At 45.1% G+C, this 12,709-nt stretch overlaps 1 protein-coding gene across 1 annotated transcript in view; it reads right to left on the reverse strand.

Annotated features, from left to right (window-relative positions):
• NOL9 (nucleolar protein 9) overlaps positions 1–12,709 on the reverse strand; it is a 717,932-nt gene that overhangs the window by 317,653 nt on the left and 387,570 nt on the right. Inside the window, exon 8 of the mRNA XM_069610369.1 lies at positions 5,724–6,018. Within this exon, the coding sequence (XP_069466470.1) occupies positions 5,724–6,018 (295 nt within the window). The remainder of the gene's footprint in view (positions 1–5,723; positions 6,019–12,709) is intronic.

The following is a 12,709-nucleotide window of genomic DNA, read 5'->3' on the forward strand; positions in this document are numbered from 1 at the left end:
AACTTACCCCCAAGACTGCTATATTTCAGCCTTGCCCTCCCAGTAACCATCCGGAAGAAAGCTCTCCAAAAACTGCAGGGAGACATCCTGAAATACATCTGGGAAGGAACGAAATCACAAATTCCTTAGTGCATTATGCTCCAGGGCTCAGCGACGGGCAGCTTAGGGGTCCCAGACGTGGCCAGGTACAGCCTTGCAGCTCAGCTCTCCCAAGCCTTCGCATGGAAGCTAACCAGCAACCGTCCCGATGGTTAAAACTGGAACAAGAATGGTGCAAGACCCCGATAGAAGCGCTACCAAACACAAAAGATCTCTGCAGCACCCAGGATACAGGCCTACTGCCAGCAACGAGAAACACTGACGACAACCCAGATTTCTCCCCAGGCATCACACCAAACAACTTCGCCAAATGGAGGGACAGCGGACTGAGGATCATGGCAGACTTTTTTGAGAATGGAAATCCGCTGAACTTCGAGGCTTGCAAAACCAAATTCCAAGTCCCAGAGATGGAGAGGTTCCAGTACACACAGCTCAGACACTGGCTATCAAGCGAGTCTGCTAGGAAGCACGGTAGCAGAGAACTAACAGCCCCAGAACGAACACTTATTGCAAACCCCCCGAGAGGGAAAATATCCACTCTATACAAGCTATTGGACATAACGGATCTAACCAAAAAAGCCCTATATACTAAATATGGAGAAAAAGATATAGGCAGAGTCATCGAACCGGATGAATGGAGCCGCATTTTGCCCCGAGCGCACAAAAGCTCAAAGTGTATAACAAATACAGAAGGGGCATTTAAAGTGTGCTACAGATGGTAGCAAACACAGATCCTGAACAAATGTAACCCGGCCATCCCCCCCACAATGCTGGAGAGGATGCCCTGACGTGGCCTTGCTGTTCCACCTCTTCTGGGCATGCCCGAAAGCCACCCAATTCTGAAAAAATGTCCTAGAACAAATCAAATTGATAACAGGACTCGATCCCATGGGACCCGGGAATTGTCCTACTTGGAGCGACGGGGGAAGGCCAATTCCCACTAACAGGCCGTATGGTGAACCAATGTTCGCACTTTCTAACAGCTGCAAAGATATGAATTGCCAGACTTTGGAAAAACCCAGAAGGCGCAGCCACTCAAATGTGGTCGTGTAAGTGCTGGGAAATAATTGCGCCGGAAAAAAAAACACAGCAGTCAGATTTGGCAACAAGCCCAATTTTGACCAGACCTGGGCTCCTTTCCTGGATTACACACAACAATTCCCAGGAGTGGCGAGACAGCCTCCAACCCTTCGCTGGATGGGGAACCAAGACTGAAAAGACCGGCCAGAGAGCGTGAAGTAGAGTGTCAACACCGTCAGAGCTGAAATGTTAAGCCACAGAACACCCCACATTCCAGGCCTCAGACCCCAGCAGAATCCAACCTGGATCAATACTGCTTCCAAACACACCAAATCGATTCATCCCCTCGAACTAAGCGAACTGTGAAAGACTCCGTCTCCCTGCGCCTCTCCTCGGCCCACCCGCTCCCCTCTCCCAAAGTCTTTGTTATTTGTGTTATCATGTACTTGTTTTGTTCCCCATTACGGCTATATGCAAGCTCTAAGCAATGTATTGTCTACGTTCTATCTGAAAGCTTGTATGCACAAAACCAATAAAAATAAGTTTGGGGGAAGAAAAAAACATGTCTGAAACACTTTCCAGCTAAACAGCTCTGCTTCACAGAGCTCGGGGAGAACTCCCTTCCCCATCCTCTGATAGGTGAACATTGTGAAAGAGAAGTACAGAGACATTTGCAACCGCACAGTATTCTCACCCATATGCGTGACCACCTTGACAATAGGGTTGACTTCTCAATGTCTGTGCCACTTGCACTTGGTTTCTCAGAACGGGCCCACGGCCACTCTGTTCCTTATTTCACAAAAATATCAGTTCACTTTCACATTAGCTGTTCGGGATCTCTGCATGCTCTCTTTCCCTCGTGCCCTTAGCTTCAATGGCTTTCAACACATGTTGCTTTCATTATTCACTGTTCTGTTATCTTTCAAGAAGCGTTCAACATCCTGCCTTCTCACACAACACTGCTCCCTTACTTTGATTCTCATCGGCTCCCTCACTGGCTAAATACATTCAAACTCTCAGTTCAATGTCTTTATCCTTCAATGAGTAGCCTTGCATGCAACACTAGCTTTTCACAATTGCACGTATCACAAACCGGGTGCCCCGTTTCTTTGAACTCATGCAATTGCTTTTGTGCATCCTGTCTCAGGGTCTTGCCCACCTGCCCTTCAGACAATCCCGGGGCAGGGGACGGGGGTGGGGGGGTAACAAGCAGTTTGCTGGTGCATGAGGGAAATGGATTAGCCGGCCCCTCAACTCCCTTGTCTGAACTCTTCCGGCTTCTTGGAGACACTGCTCCCTCGCCATGCTTTCTCCTGCCTCAACTTGCAGCCTGTCAGCAGCTCGTTCTCCCTGGCCTCGTTCTCGGCAGCTCTCTCTCAGCTGCTCCTCCGTATCGCCATCCAGCTTGCCTTCCTTTTTGGCCCTGGTCTCGCTCTTCGTGTCTTTCTGTTCTCCACCTTTTATAGTTTGGATAGCGGTCCACGAGTTTCAGGTGTGTGTGATTGTGACCGAGTGCCTGATCTTATTAGTGGGACAAGGCCACTGCATGTTACTAGAAGTAACCTTCTTAGTCTCAGTCTTCCTCTTCCTCATCCCAGTAGTTGGGCTAATAAGGAAAGGAGGGGAGTTATGGGAGTTGTAGTATCCCATGAAGGTAGAGGGAATAACTGTCAGGAAATGGGGGACACAATGTCTCACCTTCCGGTGTCTTCTCCCCACTTCCAGAGGACCCCCTACCCAGGTGATATGATATATGGCATTTATAACGTGCCTGTACACAAGCGTTTTCTCCCTTGCTTGTCCACCCCCAGGGTCGGGATCCAATAACGATGGCCCTTCCCTGGCCACCTGTATACGGGATCCCCGGGAAATGAGTCGTGAAACACCTTCAGGTTTTTCAGTGTCCAACTCCAGAACTGGAGGCTGGATATCCTTCAATATTCCTGTGAAAAATGTGCTTAAATTTAGATGCATTGTATGCAAAGTTATATCATGGACATTAATGAGGTGTAAACGGAAAATCCAACATGTTTCCAGCCCTCGAGCCCTGGAGTTGGAGACTAGAGTGATTTTGTAACAGCGGTTGGAAGAGAGATGTCATTGGAAAGGTATTCTGAGTTGAAATTATTTTTTCCACTGAACTCCAATGGAGATTTTTGGTAGAAGGTATAAAGGTTCAACCCCTCAGTAACATTGGACTAGATGAATATTTTCTATTTCAAATATAAACACTCTGGGGTACTTTCTTTTTAACTTTTCAAATCATTTCCATGCATGATTAGAATACTTTGCCAATACGTTATAGATGTGACACTTGTGGATAGAGAATCGCCATACAACAGGTTTACTCCTGCTTGCTCAGAATTTTTATGCAAGCTGAATAGGAAGTGAAGTTCCAATTTGGAAATCATTCACCCAGGTCAGTGCTATGAAAACCATAAAGGCTTTGGGTAGCTTGATGAAATGTGGATTAACTAAACAATTAATGGGTCAGTCAAAGAAACACTTCCTGCAAATTGTTACCCTCACTAATTGCTAAAACAAAAACAGGACTACAATGTTTTGTTATTCCGAGTTATAGTCTAAGCTCCTTCACAGTTGATAAAAACAGAGCCTATTCATAACAGCAACTGTCACTGGTATGAACATTCTATCAAGTTACATACTCTTTGAACAATTTCCAGGTGCTGGGGTGGACAAATAGTCTTACAAACTCGCTTTATAACTCAGAAAGGCTTAGCAATTTGTTTAGGATTCAGTTCACTCTGCAGCTGAAGACTCATCAGATGTGCATCCTTAAAAGCAACAGTCCAAATTTGCTAGACAAATATGCATTAGAACTCATTGCTGAACTATTGTCTCCTCTTAAGGGGCTAGAGGCGAATCAGAACTAGATCTACAAGCACAGGGTACAATAGAGCCGATGGGTCTTGACTACAGTAATTGTTCTCCATTGTTATAAGTGGAGAGAGGCGGTACCAGGCTGTACGAGTCAATCCAAACCTAAAACATCTTGGAGGGACTGTAGAGGTTATGGATATTTTCCAGACCACTTGGAAGTCGCCTGACTGGCTGCTCTTATGGTGCTGGTGTAGTCCTGGTCTGGTAGCATTTGCACACTTGGCCCCATGTCAGGGAGGGACCAACTATGACCTCATCTCCTCTGCAAGACTAGCTGCAGGAGAAAGGTTAGTCAGGCATTCCTGCACTATGACAGATGTTGGACAATTAAACAGGAGATGGGCTACATTCCAGAGTGCCCCCTCAATCCAATGAACACAAGACTCCGGAATCTCTCAACACCTAGGCCATCACGTCACCCCTCGTGCAACCTGACTCGCTAGACGCTGCCTGCCCCTCTCCTCTGTGCCCCTCTGTATCCTAACCACGCTGTACATCTGTTCTGTTACCTCTGAAAAACACTCTGTTATGCATTTGTAATTTTGTACACCTCTGTAAAGCGCTCAATAAATAGCATAATTATAATAATAAATAAGGATGTTTCCGCACTAAGCACCTACCAGGACTCTCAGATCAAGTAACTGTTGTACTCCTTGTCAGAGGAAACGACACTCAGGACCGTCCTCATTTTTAGCTGCCAAACATGGAATTCCCTACCCAAGCCCCTCTTCCTTGACGCAACCCAGCAAACATTCAGGAAGCAACTCAAAACATGGCTCTACGAACTGGATATACAGCAAGAAACAGGCCAAGACTAATCAAACAGTTCTTGTCAGCTTCAATACACTGAAATCTAAAAGCTTAAACACATTCAAATGCTTAATCAACAGAACCCATGACAAAGTTATTGTGTCTGCTTAAAAAAGCCTAAAATGCTGCAAACACCCCTAAGACATTGCCAAACATGGAGCGCATTCCTCCTTTCAACCTACGCATCTCTCAATAAAAGCTCGTTGCTAAATTAACCAATTTTACACCACAGCCATCACCCAGCACACTAAAAGCAGTTGTATGCCCTACGCTGTCCCTATCAACACCTTTTCCCAATCTCAATCTGATGCATCTACTATCACCTTATACTGGGTCTGCCCAGGTGACCAGCACCTTGCAGAGTACCCACACTAAAAGCAGAATCCATAGGCAGCACTCAGGTGACAGGTTCTTCCAACCTGCTCTCATCAACACAACCACATTCCTGTTCCTCATTACCACTAATCCATTAACATCCCTACCCAACCCCTCTTTTTACAGAGCCGCGCACACCAACAACGTTATTGGCAGGATGGAACTACACAAGACCACTTTATGTTGCCTCATTGTCGTAGTTATTTGACAATCGGAATTGTATGGGCCAAACTGTTTCAAGCAGAGCATTGTGAAGGTGGGTGTTTGTCATTTCATTATTATCACTGTTTACAAAATGAATAGAATATCTAGGTCTATCTCATTGCCCTCTCTGAGCAACCATATCCCATTAATGTTCACATTTAACAAAGCTCATACAACTTATTGTGAACCATCTGTGAACTCTAGAAAGTAATATCTATACAGTAATTTAATATCTTAAACTTGTGAGTACAAAGGGTGGAGCACCGGCATTAACAGATTCACAAAACTGTTGGCTATTAAGTGTAATGGCTTACATATTATTTGAATCCCCTGCAGCACTAAACTCAGATGAAACACAGAGAAGTTTATGCTCTGTAGGCAGCATGGAATGAACGATGACCTCTTCCTCCATCGCCTCTTCTTCCTCGGAACCTATGCGCAAGCCTTTATGTTTTATTGGGGCTTTGCCTTTTGTATGCAGCCCACAGGACCCGAGAACATACTGTGGTGTGAGCTGTGGCATGTCCTCATTATCTTTCACACTGATTTGGATGATGTGACTTGGTGAGAGCAACCGAATGATGTCAATCAAAAGCATCAATCCAAACCCTGTGATAAACCACAAAGAGAAATCCAAACATTAGAAAATACAAAGAATAAAAGGAGCACAGGGGAACATTTTATAGGAGGGGCATGGTAAAGTATTGTGAACAGTAGCAAATCAACAATAAAGCAAGTGCAGCAAGAAGGCAATGAGCAATAACCCAAATGTGACTTTAACAAGCATGCGACTGACACAAGTCTCATACAACAGTAAGTGGACAGTACCTAGGATGAACACTCTGATGATTTTCCATTTTATTTTAGTTTCACATGTAATCTAAAACACAGGGTGAAGTCTGTACCAGAGAATGTTTCTTTTCCTATAGGGCTGAAAAGGCTTCCATGCCTCACCAGATATCCCACCACATTTGGTAAATACTTGCTCTATCTCTTCGAAATGGTGTTTCTCACTGAGTCACTTAATCTTCTGTTTAATCCTGATCAGTCTGCAAATTCAGAAGGGAGTTGAATATTTGACTATTCCAATAGTGGCTACATGGAGTCTTAGATAAAAGTAGACCTGTGCCAAACCTTACTCCGACATTACTAGGCTTATCATGCACCTTTGTCTCCTAAGGAACTCTCCAAATCACGCCAAGTGCAAAGACGTACTGTTTTACTGCTTACCAGGAATGGAGTTGAACCGCCAGGGACCTCAGAACTGGCCATGACACTTCACCTCATAACGTCCTCCAAAGCATGCCAGCACTGCACGAATTTAGTGTTTCACTGTTTGTCAGTTTGTCTCAATGGTTACTTTATGCTGCGTTCTGCAGTTATGCCCGAGATCCCACAACGGTGTAACACTATATCGTATAAGAAATTACATATTACATCTTAAACATACGCCATCTTTATGCACATGTGGGAGTGGACCGGACACATTTAATTTATAGCATGTTGTCAACTTGTCACTGGTAGGGGTCATTTGTTAGTTTGGAAGGGGTGGTGTGCTGCACACATGCCGATCATCAGAAAACCCAGATACAGATGTGCGTACCAAGTTTTTCTGATATTAGGAATTCAAGATACGTCCATACAATATGGGTAAAACGCCCTTATCAAATTGTGCCCTTCTCCCCATCTGAAAAAGTCAGTCGTAACAGGGGCATCAATTACAAAGGGCCAACCTTCATTTCAGAGCTGAAGGTCCTGCTTGATGATTTTCAGACTGCAGCAAGTCTAAATAGGCGAAGGTGAGATTTTTAATGAGACTCCCAATTTGAAGAGCAAGGAATTGCACAGCAAAGATTTGGTGGGGAAACGACCCACAGGCTCACTGGAACATCTGGCGGCATTTGCAGTATCCTCACTTGAAACATGGGAAAATGGTCAAACATTTGTATTTCCTTGTAGAAGTTCACCACATCATAGGGTTTAAAGAGGTGGCTAATGTTATCACAATTGCTCCAAAAGCTTGTACCCCAGGAGACATGTGTAGATGAGGGTGACAAGGTGTCACAAATATGCGCTTCTTTTACAAGATAATTATGTTCGAGAGAGCCTTCAGGATAATAGATTGTGAAATAAAATGCCCACTCCAGCTATATTAAAATGTGTGGCTCTCACCATGCCCTTAAAAACACACCCTCAGGAAGTGGCCCTTCCTTGCAAGTTGTGTGTAGCCAACTAGCAGAAGATATCCAGGCTGATGGATGGTGCAAACCTGGGTGAACTGGTGTTGTCCTATTGTGGAAAACCTGAACATGCATATGGTTAATAAACCAGCAGTAAGCTAAACACAGGGCAGTGCTTGAAGTGTTCCAGCGGAGGGGGGAAAGAAAGGTGCTGGCATGGTGACTTCTCCAAGAAAGCCGACAATATTGGGAGCAACATTTGTCAAATTCTGTCACCAAAGAGCTTAGTACTTCCTCTGGGCGGCGGCCACAGTGACTTTATGATTCTAAAGATGCCAGTGAAGCCAGACATCACTCACCTAATGTTTTCTAAATGGATATGCTCAACCTTAAGTGTAGAGCTAAGGAATGGCCAGTTCTTCAGGTAAATCGAGTCAATGATTGGATTTGTCACATCATGGTGTACTGCTCCATGATAAAAGAGGATGTAGTTTCAACTTGTAGGATGTTGGCTCAATAGTCCAAAGGGTTGACATGATTAGAGTAGTTGTTAATGATCAGGGCCTCAAAGACCAATTGATTATAGAACGTATCCCACCATTATGTTCCAATACATTGTTACAAAAAGAAAACTACAATTCTACCCTAGACAGTTCCTTGCTTAATTTCACAGACTCTCTGCAATAACAGTTTGTCAGCAATATAACAGGGTGGAAATCTTGATAGCTATTGGATTAAGGTTTCAAAATAGGAGCGATTCTTTATGCAGACATGGTCCCGATTTCAAAATCTTTGTGCAGGATTACAAAGCAGATGGAGGTTATACACGCCGTTTGCCTCACTGAAGCCTTTGTGTCAAATATCAAAAGCTATTCTTAGTGTATGTCATGGGAGTAAGTCCCTTAAGGGGAGTCCAATCTAACAAGTGGACTACTGACTATCTGGAGGATTGGCTGTCAGCAAATATCAGATGGGTTGAACAGTTGTGCACTGTAGTCATATTCTGGCTCAGAGGGCAGGGGACATACTCATTTGTCAAAAAATGGGAAAGGAAAGAGGTCGTTTTGGCCACTGAGGTCTATAGTGCACAGGTTCATTCCGTGGTGCTCTTTAGTCAGACATCAGTTTTCAAATTGGAATTTGGCAAAAGCGTTTTCTAAAAAGAATTGCTTCTCCCAGAAAATGCTTCAAGTACTCCTCTGTGTCTGGAGACAGGAGTATGTCAGGTTAATTATGAGACTTGTTTAAAACCACTCTTCTTATGGTTGTGCATAACAGAAGCATGGATTTGGCCCTGCATAATGAGGTTCAATGGGAACTTCTAAATTGTGCTGAGGTCTCTGTAAATCTCTTTTCATTAAAACCTTTTTAGACTATCATGATCTAAGGAATTTTTACGATCCGGATTTAATAGTTGAGGATAGTTAAGGATAGAGATTCTAGGATCTACGTATCATGATTGGGCAAAGAGACACTATAATAAAAACGACAACCGGCCATTGTACTTTTAATTATTTGTTGATCAGACATACTAGGGAGAGAAATAAGTCACAGTTGGTTAAGTGAAGATGAAACACTTGTTTGAACCTTAAGGTTAGAAGGATGATTATTTGAACTCATTTTAGACAGAAAGTGATTTGTGGCACACTTTAAGGGTTAATTCTTTTAAAAACTGTAGAATTAAGTTGAGTCGCTTTATCTACTGCTAACCATCTTGATTGTGCTTGTTTTTCTCTTTCAAAATACTTAAAGCTGACCTTCTGACTCATCTATTGTGAAAAAACACACCAAAAGTGATCAGGGAAATTTCCATTGTTTTATTTCTTAGAGTACTGTAAATATCAAGGTTATATGAATGTTCCATGCATTTGCACTGACGGGAATGTAATATTTCTGAAGAGATTATGTTGCTTATGACGAATCCAGGGAATTCACCCCCTTCCCCACAAAGTAGAGCCACCTCCTTTGGGACTAGCAAGGTGAGTTTGCTCAGTTTAACTACTCCTACAGGACAGGGCAAGCAGGGTCCCACTGCAGATCGCCCCCAACCCCCTTAGAGAGGGATTTTAGTTATCCTCACTATCCCCAAGATTCCAATATTACCCTTGTTGACTAACTAGGAGTTCAAATGTCTTAATTGGAAACCTCCAATAAGGATGGTTGGTGTGGTTTCTGACAGTCTGTGTGCACACGACCAGCTGGGATTGAGCGAGCGTGGGAAGTCCCACAGCCTAACAGAGGGATAAAGAGCCAATCAACGTTAGAACGAAGAGCCAATCAGCGTTAGAACGAAGAGCGACATCCGTAAATCTAAAGACACATGGAGCACTCCCTCCTGGGAGGAATGGCAGGAAAAGGAGAGCTTACGCAAGCATGTTGGAACCGGCAGAATGCTGAAAGTCCTGCTTGAGGAGGAACTGGGAACGCCCCGGCCCAAGAGAACCAGTGCAAATGCCAAGACGCGTGATGACAGGTGGCTGAGGGAGGGCTGCAAAAGAGCCAGAGGAAGGCCATGGGAGAAAGGCGCAAGCTCTGCCCGAAGCGGAGAATCCAGAAGACGCTGAGGAACAGACGATGCTTGCGTCAAACTCTCTCGTCCTCGCAAGGAGCATCACAACGGAACATACGCTACGGTCTCAGTGAACCAGGGAAGCAAGGCGGGGTGTGAGAAAACATACACCAGGGTTGGCTGAGAGAAACCATACCCAAGACGGGACAAGAGAAGTCAGACCCCAGGGCGGGGTATGAGAAGCCATACCTCCCCCAGGGTGGGGTGAGAGCAACCATACCGCAAAGCGGGGTAAGAGAAGCATAGCCCCCGTAAGGGTGAGGGGGGATTGTGGGGGTGGGGTGGTTACGATAAACCAGATCCCCAAGGCGGGGTAAGATGAAGCAAAACCCAAGGTGGCGTGGAACCCAAAAGCTGCCTCAAGGACAAGAAAGCACTGTACCAGTGACCCTCACAGGGGGAACAGGCACATACCAGACAGTGCCCAGTACTGTGTAATAGAAAGATATTTTTTTTTTAATTTCTTTTATTGATTTTAAGCAAACAAAACAATACAAACCAAACAAGCAGCATAGTCATAATAGTTCCATTACACATCATTTTATCTTAATCACTGCTCCCACGACCCCTCCCTCCCCCCATGAGCCTATTTGTCAATCTCATTCAATGTCTGGTACATGCGGCTGGGTTTCGTTCTCTTCGGAGTCTGTTGGATCTGATATTACTCCAAACAATTCTGCTATTAGCGATTTCCAAGCCAACAAGGTGCCCGCCTCCCCTTCTCCAGCCAGGCCACTCGCTTCTTGCCATGCCACCGTTTCAGCTTCCGACCATTTCTGCAAGTCCTTCCACCATACATCCACCTTAGGCTTGTGGCATTTCTTCCACCCCATGGCAATCCTACGTTTTGCAAGCACATACGCTAGATCTCTCAGTTTCTCAATATGCTTGAGTTTCCTAGGGAACCCGCCCAGTAAGCAGGCCCAGGCCGTATCTATAACAAGAGTAACCCCCTTATCAGCCAGTTTCTGCGCTACTTCTCCCCAAAAACACCCAATGATCGGGCATGACCAGAACATATGTACCATGTCAGCGTTTTCTAGGTTACATTTAGGACACACTTGTCTTCCAGTGTTTCGAAACTTAGATATCCTCAAGGGGGTCATGTATGCCCTATGCGTGACATACAGCTGTATTTGTTTTAATCTGGCATTTCTAGACACTTTTTTGTGATAGCCAGGGCACGCTCCCACACCCCAACCTCCATTGGGGCCCCCACTTCCGCCTCCCAGTCCAGTCTCAGATCTGTCAATTCCTTCCCCACCTTAGCCATCACCATCTCATACAGTCTCGAGATCTCATGCCCTCCTTCGGATATATCATATATTGCTCCCAAAACTGCATCTGGTTCTTCTATCAAAACTGTCTCTGGCCAGGTGTTCCTAATCATCCGCACCAACCTAATGTACGTGACATATTGGCCCGTAGGTAGCCTCGCTTCTTCGTTGAGTTCTATAAACTCCTTAATTGACCCCTCTTGCCAAACATCGCCTAGCGTTACCAGCCCCACCGATTCCCAGTAGGTCCTAATAATCACCCTCAACTGATTATCCCCTCCTGTCAAAGCAACCAGCGGTATCTGCGGGAGGCACAGGCATGGGACTTCCAAAAAACGACATGCCCTACGCCAGATTTTCCACCCAAACCTCATCATCGCAGGACGCCCCCTCATTTCGGTTTCAGGCAGCCAGATCATTTCTTTCAAATAAAACGGGGCGCAGTCCTGTCCAAGCACCCTGTGCTCAGGGGTCACTTCATCAGAGAGCCACTTAGCCACATACTGTAGCTGTCCCGCCAAATAGTAAACCTCAAAATGAGGCAGTCTGATACCTCTGTTTTCATAAAAGTTCTGCAATTTCCAAAACGCCACTCTATTTTGGGTACCATGCCACAGGAAGTCCCTACACATGCTGTTCAATTTACTGAAAAACGTCTTGGGTATCATGTATGGGATATTACTAAAGTAATGCAGGATCCTGGGTAGAACTACCATCTTGAGCATAGCCCCCCGCCCCATCATCGCCAAGGGCAGCTTTGCCTAGAACTGCATGCTGTTCCTAATTTTCTCAACGGCTACTTCTGTATTATGTCTATGTTCTTCCTCCACCGTGTGGTATACATCTACGCCCAGGTAACGAAAAGAGCTAGTTGCCCATGGTACTTGTAGCGCCGGTAGTCTATCTACAGGGGTCCCCTTATAGTTACCTAGCGGGAATATGACAGACTTTTGGGGGTTCACAGCTATGCCCGACAACTCTGCATACCTTTCCATCACTTCAAGTATGTATAGGAGATTTTCTTCTGAGTATTGCAAGTACAGTAACAAATCATCTGCGTACAAGGATATCAAGTGTCGTTCCCCTCCTACCTCAATGCCTATCGCATCATACTGTGCCCTAAGGCATATTGCCAGAGGCTCCAGGGCTAAAATGTAAATCATCGGGGACCAGGGGCACCCTTGTCTGGTGCCTCTACCAAGTTGCCATCTCTCGGATATCACCGCTCCAGTTCGGACCCTGGCAAGCGGCTCACTATACAACATCTTCGCCCA

This window comes from Ambystoma mexicanum, chromosome 8 (assembly GCF_040938575.1).
Source record: "Ambystoma mexicanum isolate Mex_15411 chromosome 8, UKY_AmexF1_1, whole genome shotgun sequence".
NCBI lineage: Eukaryota > Metazoa > Chordata > Amphibia > Caudata > Ambystomatidae > Ambystoma > Ambystoma mexicanum.